Raw genomic sequence first — 20,554 nt, 5'->3', positions numbered from 1 at the left:
TTGCGCTCACCCTGACCTGCATGGTCACCAGGCTGCTGAAGGGAAAGAAAGTTCTGGGTGACGAGAGCCTCCTTTGGTTTCAGTGTTTGAAGAGACAAGACAAGAACTCAGGCCCTTGGTGACACTAATGCCAACAAGAAGGAAGTCACTCTTGAGTTTAATTGCCTAAAATAATTTCTCCCTGGGGGTGGGGATGTCCAGAGGGGGAGCTCTGTGAGAGGGACAGAGCCACATCTCACTGGGAAATTGTGGCCCACGTGTCTGAGGGTCACTGGACTAGGCCATTTGAGGATATAAACTGGGAAGCCTGCTCCTGGGGAGACATGGGATTTCTAGAACATTCTACCATAGAGTTGCCTGGATATTCCTTGCCTGTGGTGTTCCAAGCTCTGAAGTGCCCTTGAGGCTTTGAGAGTTTGTACGGTCCATGGAGCAGTGGGCGGGCAGAGGTCTTCCTTTTCCCTTGTGACCCAGACTCTGGAAGTCTCTTCTGGCTGGTGTCATTTGGCCTCTCCAAATCCTGAACTCAGAAGCTAAGGGCTGATCTCATGTAGCTTTCGTGGAACCAGCTGACCTTTGTCCCCTGGTGACGAGGATAGTGAGCCCCTCCCTGCATTCTCCTCCCTGTGACACCAGAGCAATCGGAGTCATGGGGAATGCAGGGCTGGGCTGGGTGTACAGGACCTCCTTGAGCTTGAACCTTACCCCAGTCCTTCCCAAAATCTCCATGGAGAGCTGTGCTCGGGGACTCAGCCGGATGTCAGAGCCCTCAGCTGGCCCTTGTTGGGAGACTATGCCTTCTGTAGGAACAGGCCAGGGGAACAGATGGGTGACCCCAGGAGTGCTGGATCTCTGAGGGGATGAGGGATCCAGGACTCTGTGTTTACATCCAGCCTTGCCCCCAGCTTAGTAGGCAGCTTCCAGAAGGCTTGGTCACCTCTGCTGTGAAATGAGTGAGCTGGACTAGTTAATTTCTAAGTTTTCTTCCAGTGCTACAAATCTCTAAGACAAAAATAACCAAAACAAGTTGCAGTTTGGGGCCATGAGTTCGAGGACCTGGGAATGGAACCCATCTGTTGTGAGCTTGGTGAAGCCTTTTGGGAGAGAAGGTGGAAAGATCTGTGTCTTGGCATCTGGATAGCAGTTTTGCTGAAGGGGGTTTGGGCTGGGGCACACAGGGCAACAAACCAGGCAGAATATTCATGTTATTGCTGCTCTAGCCTTTGCCCTTGGCTCGATCTTCCTCCATAACCTTCTCTGAGTAGACTCGGGGGCAAACAGCTTCTCTGGTCATCTTGGCGGCTGGAGGTGTGATCTGCTAAGGACACCTTCTGAGCAGGTGTTGGGGAGGCTGGGCACCACTAGTGGGGGCGAAGGGGCTGCCTGTGGTCGCACAGACCCATGGGTGGAGCCCTTCAAAACTGCAAAAACATTAGCTCTGATTTCAGCCGAGCAGGACAAGTGAAGTGTCTCTCTCGCTCCATCTCTGTGACACGGTCAAAGCGACTTTCTCAAGACTGGAGTCATTTCTGAAGGGCTTACTGCTTTGCTCCCTGGGCTCACTTATTCCAAGGACAGTGAGGACATGCCGGCACTGTGGTGGCCTCTCTGGCTGTGTTGCCACTTCTGAGAGCTGAGATGGGCCCTTATTTGCTCTTCCTTCAGGCAGAGCCTCTCACCCATCCTCAGACACACGCGGCCCGCAAGTAGGTCGTCTTAGGCATCCTCCTGAGGGTGCCTTTGTGCTAGGGGTGCCATGCAGGGTTACCTCCCTTCAGTGGTGAAAGGGAGGAGTCTGGGGGTCTGGGAGGAGTCTGGGAGAGGGATACGTGCATTGCCTCAGCCAGTTTCTGGGTGAGTCAGGACTGACTGGAAGTGGTGGGGGTCAGTTACCACAGGAGTCAATGTGGGGCTCAGCAGGATGGGATCTGGGGCCCAGGAGTGTTGACAGCTGAGGCCCATTCCTATCCCAGGCCAGCTGGAACCTCATGGAAAAAATCAGGTTACCCCCAGCACGCCCACAACTCCACGCCCGAGCTGCTTCTGGCTATTCGAAAGGGAGAAGGAGCCCTCGGCAGAAAGACCGTCCTGGCCCACTGACTGACCCCCCAGAAACAGAGGGTTGGAATGAGTGGAGTGAAGGTGAACCTTTTTGGCTCCTGTCCAAAGCTTGTTCTGTTTTGGCCTTCTCGGTGAACTTGGGATTTGGCCTGGCATCTTTGCTTTTCTAGGAAATTAGTATTATTATATCTGACATTGCAGGATGCTTTTAAACATCAACTGATGCTTAAAATACTTTGAAGGGGATGGCAAAGGAGGTATTATTACCTGCATTTTAAGGATGAATGGAGTTGGTGCAGGGGGAGTGAGGACCAAGGTCACATTGCCATTTAGTGAGACATGGAGGAGCTTCTGACCCCATCCAGAGACCATTCTGCGTCTGGGTCTTGTGGCAGAAGGAAGCCCCAAGATGTGGTCCTAGCCCAGGCTGGGGAAAGCATCAGATCCATTTCCCAAGCTCAAGAATCAAGCAGACTCCCCCCTGCTTCCCTGTCTTGGGGATGCGGTGGGTCTGGTGAGTCATTGTTTACCCCATTTCCAAGCCCAGGTGACTCTGACCAGAACTCAGGGCAGCCATCTGACCAGGACCTTAGGGAGCCACACTCCTTTGGCTCTCAGTAGGTCTCTCCCTGCCTGGTGACCTCCCAGAGGTCATCCTCCAGACTCCAGGGGGACTCCATGTCTTTGGGTGGGAAGGTGGGAGGTGGAGGGTGCCAGCTACCTGTCTCGGGATCTAGCATGTACTTCTCCCTCCTGCCTTCCCTCCCCCGCTCAGCTCACCCCCTCTGAATGGAGGAAGTATTATCCAATGACTCCTACAAGGATTTCTCTTCACTTCAGGCAGGGCCGATCTCTGGAAAAACTGGGTTTCCACAAGCTGTCCCTTTAATCATTGAGTCACAGTAAGGGGTGAGGACTTCGGGTTTTACTTCTTTCAGAGGCATTTGCCTTTCAGAAGGGAGTGTTCATCCAGAACCGTGAATCCCCTGGGCATCAGTAACAAGAATATGTATATGCGATGGTTGTGGGATTGTGTGTGATTTCTCTCCATAGCGCCCAAAGCAAGAATTCCCAGGAATTAGGGATGGGAATGGGAGGTGGAGTTCTTCTGTAATTCTCTGAACTTTATGGGTTAAAAGCAATTGTCTTGAAGTCTTAATCCTTTTTAAAGGGAGGAGGAAGAGGATAGACTCAGAAGCTGGCTCACCCCCTCTCCTTTCTGGGGATTGGTAGCCTGGTGCCAGGAAAGCCAATGAGACTTGGTTGGTGGGGAGCTGGCTTCAGGTTTAACTGTGTCCTTGGGGCAACCACTCTTCAGAGTTTTCGGTTCTTGAACAGTGAAATCAAAACACTTTGTCTGGTCTGTGAGGCGGTCACTTTTGACTCCTAATCCCATGGTTCTCTCTGATTGGTGCCATTGTCATTGCATCCTATCCCCTGGGTGAATCATTTTGGGGCTGGAGTCCAGCTGGGGACTAGCTGTCCTGGTGGGATTAACCTTGACTTTAGGAGCTTGGCCAGGGGGCCAAAGAACCTTCCCAGGATGGCAGCCTCGCCCACTGTACCCTGGGTCCCTTGTCCAGGGGGAAAGAAGTAAAGTCCAACCAAATGGCAAGAGAGAGGGTCCCGGGGTTCTGGGAGGATGTGGACACTTCCCTTCTAGGGTCCTCAGCACGGGCATCTGCAAAGCTGTCTGAAGGCTCATCCAAGAAGCGAAAGAACGAGGGGCCCTGAGTGGTAAACATTTACTCAGTTAATAAGGTCAAGAAAAAAAATGTGACACTTAAAAAGGCTGCTGACCATTGGCCCAGTCCAGGAGTGTTCGGAGACAAGGTCTAGGACCTAGAAGGGGTCAGTCTCCTGCTCTGGCTCTGTAAACTGTCTTTCTCGAGGGCTCTCAGCTATACTTGAGGCATGGCAGACAAGCTGTCTGAGTGTCTGGGTGAAGGACAGCCTGGTGAAAGACGTGGGACCCTCTGGATGCAAGACTGGTGTTCCTGACTCCTGGGTACACAAGTGTCCAGGGCTAGAACTGGAAAGCGATGGTCTCTCTGGGGCCTTATTACGATGACTCATCTACATGACTCTGTATGTGTGACCGTCAAAGGTATCTTACCTGTGTGTGACTTGGAGTCCTTAATTTGAAATGGATGAGAAGACACATGGAGGATAACCTTGGCCGAGCCTCAGAAACACGTGTGCTAAGGAGTCTTGGACAGGTGGGATTGAGTTTACCTTCTACTCTGTGGAAGCACTGAATAAATTCAGCCTCTAGAGGTGGCCTGAGTACAGGTCAGCCAAACAAAATCTCAGGTTCTGACCTTCCTTCTCCTGATTTCCAGCTTCAACACAGACTCCCTGACGCCTGGCAGCCAGGGTGGCTCAGAGCCATGGTTCTCAAACATCGGTGCTTGTTAGCATCACCTTCTGGAACATGCAGCTTACACTGACCCGCCCTTGGAGACTGGGCGTCCCTGCTTGGAAAGCCCCATGGTCTCGGGTACTGCCCACACGTGGCCCGGGAACTCCGCTTTGTGTCTTGGCCCGAGCTCGAGCCCATTCCTGGAATGCTTGTTGGGCAAATGACTTTCCTGAGTCTGCTTCCTTAGAGGTTAATAGTCCTTGCTTCCCATGCCTCAGAGGGCTGCCAGGGTCAGGGAAGAAGAACGTAAAACCACTTCTGGTTTTACCACCAGTTCTGCGTGAGGGTGAGACATCACCCAGCTCAGTGCCTGGCAAACATTGGTCAGCAGATGCTATACAGGGGGCTCCTTGGACTTTTGGGGAAAATGATCAATAGGAAGCTAGTGGAGTTTTTAGGGACAAGGCAGGATAGGCAGGAGCAGTGGCTGTCACCCCCCCCCTTCCTTAGGCCCCCTATCCTGTCCCTGGGAGGCACAGACAGGCCCAAGGGAAGCAGCTGCCAGGAGATAAAGGGGTGGTTGAACCTCAGCTCCTTCATCTTCCCACACGTATGAGACCCATCAGTGGAGCTCTAGCCTTCGTGGGACATGGTTTGCGAGCTACATGAGGGCAGAACGAACTCTGGACTAAGAGCCATGAACCTGGGCTCTGTCGCAACCTATCCTGACCTTGGGAAAGTCTCTAAAGCTCCCTGGCCAGAGCTTCCTCCTCTGCACCTGGACTCAGGCCCCTGGTGACTCCACAGTTCTGAGTCTGTGTGCGAAGAGCTTTGGAATGGGTTAGGAGCTGACTGGTGGTAGAGAGAGGAACTGAGCCTGGAGCCCCCGCTGGGGCCGCCGGTGGGGCAAGCTGCTGAAAGGCTGACTCCAAAGACTGCCGAGGCGGTGTCAGGAGAGAAAGCAGACCTGGTTTAGCCCATGCTCTGCCTGGCACGCGGGCCTTCCCGTGATCTGTGGGGTTGAGCTGGGGGCTTGCTATTCGTGTACTCTGATGTAAGCACCCAGGCCTGCCCAGGTCAGGGCAGCTGCCTTGGCAGCAGCACATACAGTACAGCACTGTGTGTCCCGGGGCAGACCAAGAATCATCTTACCAGGGTCTGAACCCTTTTGGGGTGTCCGGGGTACCCTGTGCTTTCCCCCACCTCCTCCAGGGGACACTGGGGGGTTTCAGCTAGATGCTGGGGAGATCAGGGAGGGAGGGAAGACACTGGATTTGATTTCATGGAATTGAATTTAATCAGAGCCTCTGACTGCCTCCCAAAGGAGATATCAGGCCCAATGGCATAGCTGCTTCTTGGGAATTGGGCTCTGGGGGTCCAGTGGCACAGCTTGTTTCATTGAGAGGTTTTTCTATCAGAGTTATTTTTAGCCTGGGAAGAAAGGTCACAGGTCATGAAGGCATCATCCTTGACTTTCTGCTCCAAATTGCTTAGCAGGTCAGTGACAGCTTGACACTAAATCATAAAAACCAGGGAAGGATATGTATGTACACACACAGAAACACAGAAACACACACACACACACACACACACACACTCCTGTCAGGGGCCCAGGAGTGGAAATAAACAATGTGAAGTTCATGTTAAGCCCCCAAAGTATGGGGTCCTCATCTCCCTTGGGATTATGTAGCCCTTTCACCCTTACTAGAGACAGGGTGTTCTGAGAATATTAGAAACACCACAGATGGTCAGACCCAGAGTATGTTCGACCCACAATCTCCACCATCATCATCACCATCACCACCACCATTTCTGCCATCCCCACCATCCCCACCAATCCCCACCAATCCCCACCAATCCCCACCATCATTACTACCATCACCACCATCCTTACCATCATCACTACCATAACCATCACCACCACCATCCTCACCATCATCATCACCACCACCACCACCATCTCCACAGTCCCCACCATCCCCACGATCATTGTCACCACCATCACCACCATCCTTACCATCATCATCACCCTCACCATCATCCCCATCACTGCAGTTCTTACTATCATCCCCACCATCCCCACCATCATCATCACTGTCACCACAATTGCCACCATCACCTTCCTTACCATCCATCCCTACCATCATAATCATCATTATCTTCATCAATAATAGAGGGCAACAGGGCCTGAGGAAAGGGCTAGATTCTCCAGAGAAGCATGGACCATTGCTATTCCAAGGGCGAATGCCAAGCCTTGGGCGACTCATCCAACTTGGGAGTCCCCAGTGTGTGCAAGAGGGGGGAGGGTCCAGGAGCAGAAGTCTTGGGCTCAGGGACTCAGGGCTCAGGATTATTTGGTTTATCAGTGGTTTGCAGCTTTGGCTGCATAGTAGAATTACTCAAGGTTGTTTTGTTGTTGTTTGTTTATTTTTGTTAAAGTCCTGATGCTTGGGATATATCCTAATTCAATCAGAACCTCTGAGGAGAGGGGAAGAGTGGCACCAAGAACTGGGTGATTCCAATGTGTACCCAGTGCCCAGAACCACAGCATCAGAAGCATAGACTGGTATAGACTGGTGCTTCTCAAACTAAAGTGAAAATGACTCACCGGGGCATCTTGTGAAACTGCAGATTCTAATTCAGTGGGTCTGAGCTGGGGCCCGAGAGTCTGCATCTCTACCAAGCTCCCGGCTGCTGCTGCTGCTGCTGCTGCTGCAGGTGCCCAGCCACACTCTGAGCAGCGTGGGTGAAACACCCCACTTTAGGGCCAGGCAGCCTCCTTTGCTGCTCGGTAGTTAAATGGCTTCAGCCAGTTGCCAGCTGTGTGTTGGGCAAGGCATTCAGTGTCTCAGATTTCAGTCCTGATCTCAGCTGTAAAAATAGCAAGAGGAAGACTTGTCTTCCAGAAGCAAGTGGGATGAAGTAAATCGAGTAAGATCAGTTAATGTCTTATTTGCATGAAATGCTTTAACATTGCCTGGCACACTGAAAGCTTGTACAAATCTATCTCTTATGAGGTATAGTACCTGTATCTTGCTGCTCAGAGACTGTCAGTATCGATGAGTTAAACAGAGTTCCTGCCATAAGTTTTTCTCCAGGGAGTCAGGGGGGATGGAGATGGAAACAGAAGAATTAGGAGATAAGGAAAGAAAATTTTAACAGGTAACCTCCAGCTCTCCCCTAGGGGAACCAGAAATTTTCCTTGTACCCAAGTGTCACCACGGACCTCTTTCCCTGGCACTTTCTGTGGCTCTCAGGGACTGGGGGAACACAGGGAGGATTATCAAAGCCTTAGCTCTTGCAGTCTGGATGTGGACAGAAGGCGTGTGCAGGGAGGGGTGAGGTCCCAGGGAGAAGAGGTTCCCGTGTGCACCCCTAAACACAGGTTGACATAGGAGGCTTGGATGAGGAGTAGACAGTTCTGGATTCTAGTCACCCACTGGCCACCTTCTGTCTTAGGCAAGTCAAAGACTTTCTCTAGATTTTCTGAAATGTGTCTGATGATAATCAAGGCGGTCAAGTAAGGTCATGAGTGTGAAAGTGTCCTATCAGTATAAGCGGCTCCTTTATAATTAAAGGCACCCAAATTTCCTCCTGAGTTTGATTGCAGGTTGCTGCTATAGGGGTCAGTGAGAAAATAGTTGTTCTTGGCCCTTGGAGGCTACCCTAAAAGGGGAGCCCCAAGATGTGGTTTTTCTTTGTGGGAGGCAGAGGTGGGAGTACCATGTTGTCCCCAGCAGAGGGGGGATGCTGCTTCCTCAGAAAGCATCTTTGTGAGTTAAGGGAGTCTTTGGGGCTGTATCAGCTACCGAAAGGTAGGGTGCCAGACCTCCATTGTCCCCCTCCTGGAGCCTCCTCCTTAAACAGGTCCCAACCTGGGTGGAAGGGGACAGAAGGGGTAGTCCCAATCCTCTCTTCTGGCCCCATTTTACACTTAAATCCCACTTACCTCCTGCTGGAGGTCTCTGTCACAGACTAGGCCCCCATGGACTCTCTCCTGCTCTGCTCTGTCTGCACCCTCAGCTCTCCTTGGTAAAGCCACGGGCCTTAGAAGGGGATCCCCTCGGGAAGGGGTTGGATAAGGCCACCGGGAAGCCCTGGCCCTGCCTGTTTTGGGTAGCTCCTCCTCCTCAGGCCATGTCCCCTCTAATTTAAGCTAGCAAGGCCAGCAAATGCCTGCCCTTAAGGAGACAGAGTTGAATGTGTGACTTAATAAGGCCGAGAGCCACAAGTAATCCCCTAAGTACTTGCTGTGGAACCTGAGATGATCTGGCTGGCGCACACCTGTTTTCACTCCTTTGCTGATAGCAGTGTAAAAAGCCTGCCGGTTAATGACTCTAGGAACTGACCAGGGGGTGGAATGTCCAAGCATCTGTCCTATCTTGGAAAGATCTCTTGGTGAGCCTCGCTGCACGTGCCTGCTGCAAGGTTGAGGAAGGACTGGAAGGGATCGCTAAATTTCCCTCCTCATGGTGATCAGGACCCAGTGGAGGCTTGAGAGTCAGGGGCCAAGGGTGGGGTCCTAGAGGCAGCTCAGCTGCTCCTTCTCCCAGGGATGTAGAGTGGGTGATAATTCCCAAGCCACAGCTTCCAGGTCTTGGGTGGAAGTCCGAGTAATGGCCACTCTGCTTGCCTCAGAGGGCAGCTGTGAGGAGCAGGGAGGGAGGTCTACACCTCCCTTCCGGAGGACAGGAGCTAAGTGGCATTAGATTCTTTAGAGAAGCAGAGTGAGTGCCAACCCTGTGAAACTGACCAATGGTGTTCTAATCATTTAGAACGGCAAGTTTCCGCTTCGGGTGGCACGGAAGATGTTGGCAATTTGTTGGAGAATCATTTCTCTGCTGGAGAAGCAAGTCTAGAGGAGAAGGAAAGGGCGCTTTATGCGGAGGCGGCCCCTCAAGAGAAGACCCTGCTCCTTCACTCCCCGGATGGCAGGGAGGCTGAGAGCTCGGAGCAGACAGCCGCTGGGTCACCTGCCAGCGCCAGCCCGGGCCCTGGTCCCGAATCCAGCCTCTCCAATGCCTCAGCCTCAGAGTCAGCTGCCCCCAGGGACCCTGCGGGATCCGGGGAGGAAGAAGCGGGCCCACCCAGAGCCAGCATCCTTCCAGCAGAAGGAGAGGGCAGGCCTGGGGAAGAGCTGGGACTGGGAGAGGGCCCAGGACAGGAGGGGGCTGCCGGGGCGGCTGAAGGGCAGGCTGGGAGTGGCGCAGTCCCCGAGGAAGCTGAGGAGGTTCTAGGGGACCACCCCGCACAGGGGGCAGCAGGAGGGACTGCGCAACCAGAAGGCTTGGGAGCCTCTCCTGCCTTGGAGGTCATGGAGGTCCACGCCCCTAAGACACAACAGGACAGCCCAGGGCGTGATCAGGAGCCAGAAGTGCCAGATGGAGGCTTGGACATGGACACAGAAACCAAGGAGGGAGCCGAGGACCAGGGGGAGCCCAGCCCAGTCTCAGAGACCAGCCATGCACGGAGCTCTGAGGCGGGGGACACCCAGGAGGACCACCCCCCTGAGGCCCAGGCCCCAGGGCTGACCGAGGAGGTCCTGGACGAGGCCTCCTCTGAAGAAGAGAGTGGTGACCACAGTGGAGGCGAGGAAGGAGGAGGAGCGCCATCTGAAGAATCTGAGGAGGACAGTGGCGATGGGGAGAGTTCAGAAGAAACTGGGGGTGCCTCAGAGGAAGCCAGGGAACCCCAGGAAGCAGCAGGAACCATGAGCCCTGGAGATGAGGGGCCCCAGCTGAGCTCTGAGGAATTGAATACAGGACCGGAGGGGGAAGAGGCAGAGGAGCCTAAGGAGGGGCCTCAGGGTAGGGGAGCATGAAGATTGATCCCAGCCCCTGGGGCAGCTGCTCTCTTCCTGCAAGACGTGTGTGGTGGATTAGGCAGGGACAGGGTGTGGTGGGAGAACGCACAGCCAGCTCCTGGTTTGCTGGGAGGAGGCCCCAGCCAGGATGCCTGGCCCATGAGGGGCCTTTGGGCTGCTCAGTGGGAGGTCGCACCATGGACAGCCCAGAATAACCTGGTCACTTCTGAGTGACGCCCTCTGGAGCCTTCCTGTTAGGGTCCATCAATCCACTTCAGTGCGGACCACTGCCTTAACCTGAAGGACACGGGGCACGGTGTCAGGTTTTGAGGCCCTGTGGTGGCAGGCTGGTGGAGAGTGTTCAGAGCCCCCTGGGGTCTCCTCTTGAAGGCTAGGCCAGGTCTGGTGGGGTGGACGGGGAGTGGGGTCAGGATGGTGATAATGAGGGACCCTGGTGTCCTGCAGGCCTGGGGGGTGGGGCACAGGGGAGGGTGGGGCCGACACTAGTGATGCAGTGCATCCTAGGGATGACCGGCACCCCCCATGCTGTATCCGAATATGCTGGCCTGGACCAAGAGTGACTTGCAGGGTACAGGGCCTGGGCTCAGTCATCTGTCTCCAGTGTGGCCCCCCCCCCCACATATTTCCTTGCAGGATTTAGTTTCCACATTGCTTGTTGGGTACTTGCACCCTCCACAAGGGGGAGGGCCTGCAGCCAGCTGGAGGCCCCCCCATCCCCCACCCCCCACCCCTCGCTGTGTCTGGGATTGGGCTGTCCCAGGGGATCTTGGAGAATCTGTTCCTGAGGTGTTGCATGAGACACAGTGATTCTTCTCTGCCCCCATTGGCTGTGGGACTGGTTTCCCCTATTCCTCACGCCCAAGTCCATCCCACCTGGTAGGCCTATAACGCAGGCACCCCTCCCTGGGAGCCTGCAGGGGGTCACCGGGGCATCTCCCGCTTGGGCAGAGCAACGGGTTGGCCACCCCCTGCCCCAAGACCTCCAGCCGCAGCTCTTCCCACCCACAGCAGCCTGTGTGATCCTGAGAAAATGCTCATTTTGTTGGGTCAGTTGTTTGCTTGGAGCCTCTCTCTGGCTGCCAATGCTGCTAGGAAGTAAGGCTGGCTCCTTGAAACCACTCCTGTCTCCTGCCCCGTCTTCACCTACTTAACTCCTCCCCTCGGATCTCAGCTCCCAGGTGGGGTTTCTGACCAGCCTGCTGAGACTTCACAGGCACACGCCTTAGGCCCTCATAGCTTCTGGAATCTTTCCTGCCACAGCCACAACACTGACCATAATTATTACCTTACTTTCAAGACGATTTCTCCCCCTCTCCGCATGAGACTATAGGAAGACTCTCCAAGGGTAGGAGCTGTGTCTGTTTTGGGCACCACTGCTTTCCCAGTGTGGGGCTCTGTGCCTGACCCATGCTGGGTGCTCAATTCATTTTTGCTGAATATGTGAAATGGATCATGGAGTTTAGCGGAAGCTGAGTTTGGATTTTCAGAGTCTCTCAAGATAGAACTCCGTTCAGTTGAACTTGGCAAGCCTTCCCTCGGCCCTTCCTTATGCCTTTTCCTGCCAAGAGCAAAGCCCGGCTCTTTGCTTTGCCCTAACCCTGCCCTCTGCTTCTCTCCCCAGAAGAGGCAGAGGATGTGAGTGAAGAAGCCCAGATGAGGGACCGTTCCCACATCGAGAAGACTCTGATGCTGAGTGAGAACAAGCCAGTGGATGATTACTCTGGTAACCAGAGGAAGGATCTGGGACTGGGGGTCGGGCTGGGTCTGGGCTCCGAGGCAGGCAGGTCTCCAGGGCTGAGAGCCCTGGAGATGGGGGCCCTGTAGAAGAGACTCCCAAAGCAGCGTCCAAGGCCCAGGTGGGGGTTCTCAATTGGCAGGGAGGAGGAGAGGTGATCCAAGCTGAGGGAACAGGGCCAGGGCCAAGGACAAATCCCAGTGCCGCTGCCTGGGGCCCAGTGCCAGCCTTCATGCGGCGGCTGGGGAAGCTTGCTCGTAAGAGTTTGTCCCATCTGTTTTGGTTTTTGCAGTTTATAAAGCTCTTTTCTTTCTGGCACTTCACGCTCAGAATAACCCAAGGCTTTCAGCAGGGCTCATGCCTCCTCTTCATTGACAAGCTGGCTGGAGCTCAGAGGAGCCTCAGTTTGCATAGTTTGCGTGGGGCATACAGCTAGAGGGGAGCTGTGGGAAGGTCAGGTCTAGATGGCCTGGTTTAGGGCCCCCGTTCCTCCTTCTGGGCCTCACACGCTGCAGGCTCCCAGCCTCACTCTGTGAGTTGCTTTTCCCTGGAGGGAGAAGAGGATCAGGTTTAAAAAAAAAAAAAGTAGTGCAGGAGATTTTGAGGGTGGGAGGGCATGCCTTTTGGTTAACAATTTCTGAGGGTTGGGATGTGGACCCACTTCTGTGAGGCTGCCAGAGGAGGCAGGTATGGTTTGGGGGGTGACATGGGGGGGCCCTGCTTTCCACTGGCCTGGGGGGGTAGCTACCCTGTAAAGTGAGCTGGTCTCTTCCCTTTCACCCTTCTCTGCCTCCAGTGGTGCTGCAGCGGCTTCGAAAGATCTACCACTCCTCCATCAAGCCCCTGGAGCAGTCATACAAATACAACGAACTTCGGCAGCACGAGATCACAGGTACCCTCGTGGCTGATGCCCGCGCGTGCTCTTGAGCTCTGTGAGTGGTGGGCATGAGGAACACATGGAGCCCAGCACCCCTAAATCCCACCCCCTAGGCCTCTGTCACGTGACCAGCCTTCCCCTCAAGAGTGCTCTAACTTGCATGGGGTTTTGTGGGGATCACTTTGCATGTGTTCATGGTTCAGTAGGATACTTGTGGTTTCCCAGGACCATGATGCCAATTTCCATCCGTCCCCCCAGAGCCCCCTGACAGGGAAGAGATCATGTGTTAAGACCCCTAGTTGGCCCAGAATCCTTTTTTTTCTTTTCTCCTTATCACTTTGGTCAGCTTTCCTTGGGTCTGGATCCTTTTAAAAATTGATTTTTGGAATAATAAAAACAAGGGATACTTTTTGCCTAACCCCCACCATCAAATAGTGGAAAATAGTATGAACTGAAAAATAAAAATCCCTCTCTTGATTTTTAGCGTCTCTACTTGTACCTCAGAGCCTTCCTCTGTTCTAGTTTCCTGCAAATACTTGCAGACATTTGCTCGGCTCCCAGGAGCAAGCGTGTCTTTTTCTGTTTGTATTTGATTGAAATGGTAAAAGCACAGGGCTGCGTGAAATGTTACAAATGTGACTCTAATTGTTAGATACATTTGTAGATGTATGTGCAGATTTGTAGATGTATGTGCAGATACATTTGTAGGACAGATGTTTCAAATTGTAACTGTGGAGTTAAACATTTTCGTAGCTGTTGCCAAGTCTCCTTAGGTCAGAGGGGTTTGTGGCCTTGATAATGGTCTGGGAGAGTCTTGTTGCCCAGCAGCCCTGTGCTTTTCCTGAGTTGTTCATCCCCGAAAACTTTCACAATGTATCTGATTGAACGGAGAGGGTGTTACACATCTTTCCCTGTGTGAAGGGGCAACTGCCATATTCTCTTGTGTGATGCTCTCCATGGGATGCTCTCGAAGGCTCCAAAGTGGGCAGGGTATTTAGGGTGCCCATTACTCTTGCTTCACAGAAGAGGGACAAGATGCACAGGGAAATGCTGGGTTTCTCAGGATCACACAGCTGAACCAAGAGCTGGAACTCTCGGCTCCTTCTTGGGGAGAATGCCCTATTCCATGACTTCCTGGACAGCCTCTTCCAAGCCCAAGAGGCAACCATCCTCTTGGGCTTCACAGGAGATGTGTGAGGTGACTTTCTCTTGTGGCTTTCCTGTTCTCACACTGGCCTTCCCTTGAAGCCCACAGACCCACCCAAGTGGCCTGCCCGAGGCTGTGGGCTGGCGGATGGAATGGCGCTGTGCGGGGAGGGCGCTCCTGCCTCCTGATCCCCGCTTTTTGAGCTTGGCTTCTCTCCCCTCCCATGTCCTGGTGCCAGGGATTCTGCCTCCCTGTCTGCAGGGGAACCTCAGCGGCTCACCTGTGGCCTCCTGCACATGCCAGTAACGCCCCCTGCTGTAGACAGCTGAAACAGCAGCCCCCAGAGAGCCTGTTTCTAGTTCTTCTCAGAGGTAGCTGGAAGACCCAGTTCCCCTAGTGTCCCCTGGACCTGGGTGAAAGACACTCTGCCTAGGATCTTTGTGGTTATAACTAGGGACTCCTGCCATCCCTTTAGTCTGCCTATCCCTTCCTGTCCTGGAGCCAGGTGTTGGCACTCAGGGAGGCAAGCAACTCATCGTGTGTGTTTGCAGGCCGAGAGGAATGGGGCAGGGCCGTGGTATCAATTTCAGGCAATTATATATGTGCCTGCCACTTACGAGACACCATCTTGGTCTTCTGGGACTAAGTTTCACCTCAGAGAAAGAAAACCAGCACTTCAAGAAGCAAGGTGCAGAACAAGAGGAATACTGTACTCACTCCTCTTTGTAGAAAGAAAATGGGGAATGTGGTATCTGCTCCTGTTGCTTAGACCACGTGCATTAAAATGTCTGGAAGAGTACGTCATGGGTGTTATGACTGAGGCAGACGGGGGATAGGGGTGGGAGACTTTCATTCTTTTATACTTCTGATTTTTGAACCAAGAAATTAAATATATCAAAATGAAAAAAAAAAAAAAAAAGAGGATCTACTGTCCAGGGCCTATGTGCCAGGTTCAGGTGGACCAAGAGGTTGGAGAATGTGAGGTGTATGTGACACCGGGTTGGTCCCCATGCTGTGGCTCAGGGACAAGTTGCAAGAGCAGGAGCCTGTGAGTCAGCAGCCAGTGGCCTGTCTCCCCCAACCCCTGGTTTTGAAAGCACTGGAGGATTCTGCTTTCCCTTCTTAGAGCCCCCAACTGGTGTGGCCCAGGCAGGTTGCTCTTCCTGACATTGAACATGGGGTCCAGGGACCCAAGAATTGCCTCGTCAGTGCTTGGTCCTAGGAAATAGATCGTGGTCTTTGGAGGCTAATTTGAGACTGGCCCAGAGCCCAGGGTCAGGCTGAGCCTGAGGTAGGATGTCAGGAGGCTCCCGTCCAAGATGTCTAAGATTGTGTGAGCCTATCTCATGTCTTTTTCTTTCTGTTACCAATCCAGATGGCAGAGGGTTTTTTTTTCTTTAATTAAAAAAAAATTTGTCTTTTAAATGATTTTATTTATTTATTTGACAGAGAGACAGACAGAGAGAGCACAAGCAGGGGGGAGCAGCTGAGGGAGAGGGAGAAACAGGCTTCTGCTGAGCAGGGAGTGCAATGCGGGGCTCGATCCGAGGACCCTGGGATCATGACCTGAGCTGAAGGCAGACACTCAACCAACTGAGCTACCCAGGCACCGCTTAACATTTTATTTTATTTTATTTTTTATTTTTTAAAAAGATTGTATTTATTCACTTGATACAGAGAGAGAGATCACAAGTAGGCAGAGAGGCAGGCAGAGAGAGAGGGGGAAGCAGGCTCTCCGCCAAGCAGAGAGCCTGATACGGGGCACGATCCCAGGACCCTGAGATCATGACCTGAGCTGAAGGCAGAGGCTTAACCCACTCAGCCACCCAGGCACCCCAACATTTTATTTTTAAGTAATCTTTACATCCAATGTTGAACTTGAACTCATAAACCCAAGACTGAGAGTTACATGCTACACTGACTGAGCCAGCCAGGTATCCCCAGGTAGCAGAGTTCTAACCCCTCCCCCTGTGGCAGCTCCCTTCTCCCCTTCTGATGAGCAGTTCCTCAGATGCAAACCAAGAGTCCTCACCCACAGTGAGCTCTGAGTCAGTGTTTGTTGATGTCATCTCCTCCTTCTGGAGCCTGTGTGCCAAGGATCTGTGTAAGGCCAGAATCACATCTCCTCGTGTCTTTTAACTGGGTGATCACATTTACATAGCAAGAGACATGCCACTGATGGCCATACCCTGCCCAATCCCGTGTAGAATTCTCAAACTCCTTTAGATGGACTGGGATGTGGCGGGAAGCACTGTGTCACTCCTGTATGAACTTCATCAGTCACTTCCACGTCTAATTCCTGCTGCCTACAGATGGGGAGATTACTTCCAAGCCCATGGTGCTATTCCTGGGACCGTGGAGTGTTGGCAAGTCCACCATGATAAACTACCTCCTCGGCTTGGAAAACACTCGCTATCAGCTCTATACAGGTAATAGCGGATTCTTGTGTATGTGTGTTTGGCATGGCAGTGTCCTCTGTGCAGGCATGATGAAATAGTCATGTGTGTCTTCGATAGAACAATGGAAGTTACATACAAGAAGCCAGATGTAGTCCGTGTTCACAGGAGAGTTTGTAAACAACGGCCGAGAGATGGAAACCACCCAAACATCCACAGACAAATGAATGGATAAACTGAAGGGTCTATCCGTATGGTAGAGTGAGGAGTATCATTCAGTCTTAAGAAGGAATACATTTAGGAAACATGCTACAACATCCATGAATCTTGAAGATACTATGTTGAATGAGATAAACCAGACACAAAAGAACAGATGTCCTCCAATTCCATTTAGGAGGTGCCTAGAGTCATCCAATCCACAGAGAACAGAGTAGAGCAGAGATTACCAGGGCCTGGGAAGGGGGGGATGAATGGGGACAGGTTCAGTTCAGGAGGCAGGTGGTGGTGAGGACTGCACAGTGGTATGAATGTGCTTAATGCCACCAAGCTGTACACTCAAAATGGGTAAAATGGTAAATTTCGTGACATTTATTTCACAGTTAAAAAAAGAAAGAAGACACTAGCTTAGCAAACAGGGTATCCAGTTCTTGGGGCAAACCCATCCTGGAACCCCTTGCTTATCCACTTACTTTGTAGTAGGGTCTCTGTCCCAGAGGTGACTGTGTTCCAACTGCCCTCATGCCCATGCGTGCAGGTGCTGAGCCCACCACCTCTGAGTTCACCGTCCTCATGCACGGACCCAAGCTGAAAACCATCGAGGGTATCGTCATGGCTGCAGACAGTGCCCGGTCCTTCTCACCCCTCGAGAAATTTGGCCAGAATTTCCTAGAGAAGCTGATTGGCATTGAGGTTCCCCACAAACTTCTGGAGCGAGTCACTTTCGTGGATACACCAGGCATCATCGAAAACCGCAAGCAGCAAGAAAGAGGTAATAGAGCACTTGTGTCCGAACACCTTGAGTTTTGTGTTAGAAAACCGTTCAGCGGCAGGCAGGGGAGAGGAAAGATGGCCAGCGTTGTCCAAGGCAAATTGGATCCCAGTCCATGTGTACTTGACCTCTGGTTAACTCGGGTTCTGGTTTGAACCTGACCTCAAACTCCTCCTGGTCCAGGGTCTACTTTACCAGGCCTGCTTGACCATAAGCCTGTATTAGACTTCCCAAAATTCTCTTCCAGTGGGAGAAGAGTGGCACTTTGGGCCCAGCAGACACTAGGTTATGACAGAGGTCGCTAAGGATTACCGTGACACGGGGCTGTATGTAGCCATGAGTCATCACAGGGCATCTGTAGGACTATAGGCCCAGATGGTGGATCTCAATTTATGGTTATAACTCTTATTTTGATTTTATGACCATTTTATTACTGGTAATAATACTCTCACTAATAATTATGATAGTAAATTCACCTTTCTTCTTCTGTTATGCATCAGATAATTATGTGCATTACGTTGATTGTTGTAGCATAATTTCAAGACAGGTATTCCTAGTCTCCTCATTTTGGAAATAAGTGGAAGGAATTAAAATATGTTGAGAACCTACCATGTGAGAGGTGGTTTTAGTTAGGTGTTTTCTGTTACTTACAGCAACATCATAATCTTTATATAGACCTAGGTGCTATTGTTCTTCTTGTCATTTTGTAACTAAAATGGTGAAGGTTGGAAGCTTTTACTCTTCTGGGCTGGCCAGTGGCAGAGCCCAAATTCCAGTCTGGGTCTTGGGCCAGCTCCACATTGCTTCCCCCTAAATAGCACATCCTCTCCCTCATATTCTTCTAATTCCCTGACTTCATCCCCTCAATGTCTTTGCCACTGTCCCATATCTTTTTCGACAGTAGAAAGATCTCCACTTTGAAAAAGTATTTTATTTTCCTGGAGCCTTGGATTCCGTAGATTAAGACAAGGATCAAGCTATTCTTGGCTCAAGGCTGACAAGGCCCACGAGATACGCAATTAATTCTTTGAGTCTTTAAAAGCCCAGAAAATCCCTATTGCCTTCAGTGCAGGCAATGGTTTGGTTCTGGAAGGGGGCACGAAGGGTTAGGGTGAGCCTGCTCAGCTTGACTTCTTACTCCCCCCCATCCCAAGGTTACCCCTTCAATGATGTGTGCCAGTGGTTCATCGACAGAGCGGACCTCATCTTTGTCGTCTTTGACCCAACCAAGTTGGACGTGGGTCTGGAGCTGGAGATGCTCTTCCGCCAGCTGAAGGGACGTGAGTCCCAGATAAGGATCATCCTGAACAAGGCCGACAACCTGGCCACACAGATGCTTATGCGGGTTTATGGGGCCCTCTTTTGGAGCTTGGCCCCACTCATCAATGTCACAGAGCCCCCGAGGGTGTACGTCAGCTCCTTCTGGCCACAAGACTACAAGCCCGATACCCACCGGGACCTGTTTCTCAAGGAAGAGATCTCTCTTCTGGAAGACCTGAACCAGGTTATCGAGAACAGGTTGGAGAACAAGATCGCCTTCATTCGCCAGCATGCCATCCGGGTCCGCATCCACGCCCTCCTGGTTGACCGCTATCTGCAGACTTACAAGGACAAAATGACCTTCTTCAGCGATGGAGAGCTGGTCTTTAAGGACATTGTGGAAGACCCCGACAAGTTCTACATCTTCAAGACCATCCTGGCAAAGACCAACGTCAGCAAGTTTGACCTTCCCAACCGCGAGGCCTACAAGGACTTCTTTGGCATCAACCCCATCTCCAGTTTCAAGCTGTTGTCCCAGCAGTGTTCCTATATGGGGGGCTGCTTCCTGGAGAAGATTGAGCGGGCCATCACACAGGAGCTCCCCGGCCTCCTGGGAAGCCTCGGGCTAGGAAAGAATCCAGGTGCTCTCAACTGTGACAAAACAGGGTGTGGCGAGACCCCAAAGAATCGCTATAAGAAACACTAGGTCACCGTGTCTCCTCTTCTGGGGTTCCTGTTGGTGGATGAGCTTGTGTCCTGTCTGAGAAGTCCTGGTTTATTAACCCTTTGAGCCACACTGGCAAGAATCCTTACATGCCGGAGATTTGGGAGTTAATTGAGGCCAGTGGTGGGGGAGCGTGTGGGTCAAGGGAGGCAAGAGGAAACTGTGAATTATATAGTGTGCCCATCTTCTTGCTTCCTTGGGGGGCCTGACTGAAGCAGGTCAGGCCCTGCCAGCTTTTCCTGGGTCCTATTGCAAAGGGACAGAAAGCAGCTAAATTCTAGTGTATACTGAAGTGATGCGTGTCTAGCTGAAAGCAGCTGAAATTCTCTTTTATGTCTCTAAGCTGGGAAAAAGAGGGAAGACTTGATTTCTGTAGGGCTGCTTGGGTCTTTCGTGACTTCCTCTCAAGCAGTCTCCTGGCCCTCCTCCTTCCAGGCCCTCCTCCCTCCTTCCTCATGGGGCAGGGGAACAGTTTAGGATACCAGAATGCTGAGAGAGAACAGGAGTCCCCTGGGCCAGGAGAAGGCACTGCTTTCCCCCTGCCATTTCTCTGATGTAGTCCTCTAAGCTGGTTGGGAAGCTCAGTCCCTTTCTCGGCCCCAAAAGGAGGCTGAGTGTTCCATGCATTCAGGTAATTTACTTCTTGGAAGTGACTTCAGTGCAAGTACCAGAGGGGCTCAGAGGGTTAATTGGTTTGCAGTGTGTCTTTGTCTATTGCATGTCTTGGAAAACTCAGACCCCAAAGGTGGGTTTCAGAGGGGACGATGGAAACCTTGCTCCTTTTCCTGAGGGTCTTCTCTGGGCAGCCCATCTCCCCCAGATGAGGAGGAGGCAGTTTCCATACCTTCTCTGCAGAGATGCTCTGCAGAAGAGTCGTTCCCTCCTGGTTTTCACGCCATGGCTTTTCCTTCCCCTTCTTCTCCATTCCCTGATGTGCCGACACTCAAAACTCAAGAGTGATTGCCCACGAGTCAGAACCAGCATTAGGCACTCAGTGCAGGCGGAAGCCAAGGCTTCACATTCAGTGTCCGCCTGAACTGATACTGGTTTGCACCACGCGTACCACAGGGCAGCCAGTGCCTTCAAATCCGTGTGAATATGCATGTCCTGCCTTGTCCGAGAGAGAGAGGAGGGAGACTGCAGAGGCCAGCAGGCATGGAGAAGGGATGTGCTGTGAGAC

The 20,554-nt window shown here is 52.3% G+C and overlaps 1 protein-coding gene across 1 annotated transcript in view; it reads left to right on the top strand.

Moving 5' to 3' along the window:
• Nucleotides 1-19,546, top strand: part of SRL (sarcalumenin) — a 34,325-nt gene extending 14,779 nt beyond the window's left edge. Inside the window, exons 2-7 of the mRNA XM_044233657.1 lie at nt 9,199-10,230; nt 11,869-11,970; nt 12,779-12,874; nt 16,319-16,435; nt 17,157-17,390; nt 18,545-19,546. Coding sequence (XP_044089592.1) covers nt 9,199-10,230; nt 11,869-11,970; nt 12,779-12,874; nt 16,319-16,435; nt 17,157-17,390; nt 18,545-19,356 — 2,393 coding nt within the window. The 3' untranslated portion in view covers nt 19,357-19,546. The remainder of the gene's footprint in view (nt 1-9,198; nt 10,231-11,868; nt 11,971-12,778; nt 12,875-16,318; nt 16,436-17,156; nt 17,391-18,544) is intronic.
• The last annotated feature ends 1,008 nt before the right edge of the window (nt 19,547-20,554 follow it).

The sequence above is a fragment of the Neovison vison genome, chromosome 14, assembly GCF_020171115.1.
Source record: "Neovison vison isolate M4711 chromosome 14, ASM_NN_V1, whole genome shotgun sequence".
NCBI classification, from domain to species: Eukaryota; Metazoa; Chordata; class Mammalia; order Carnivora; family Mustelidae; genus Neogale; species Neogale vison.
Note: the sequence above shows the minus strand (reverse complement) of the source record. Positions and strands in the feature narration are given on the sequence as shown.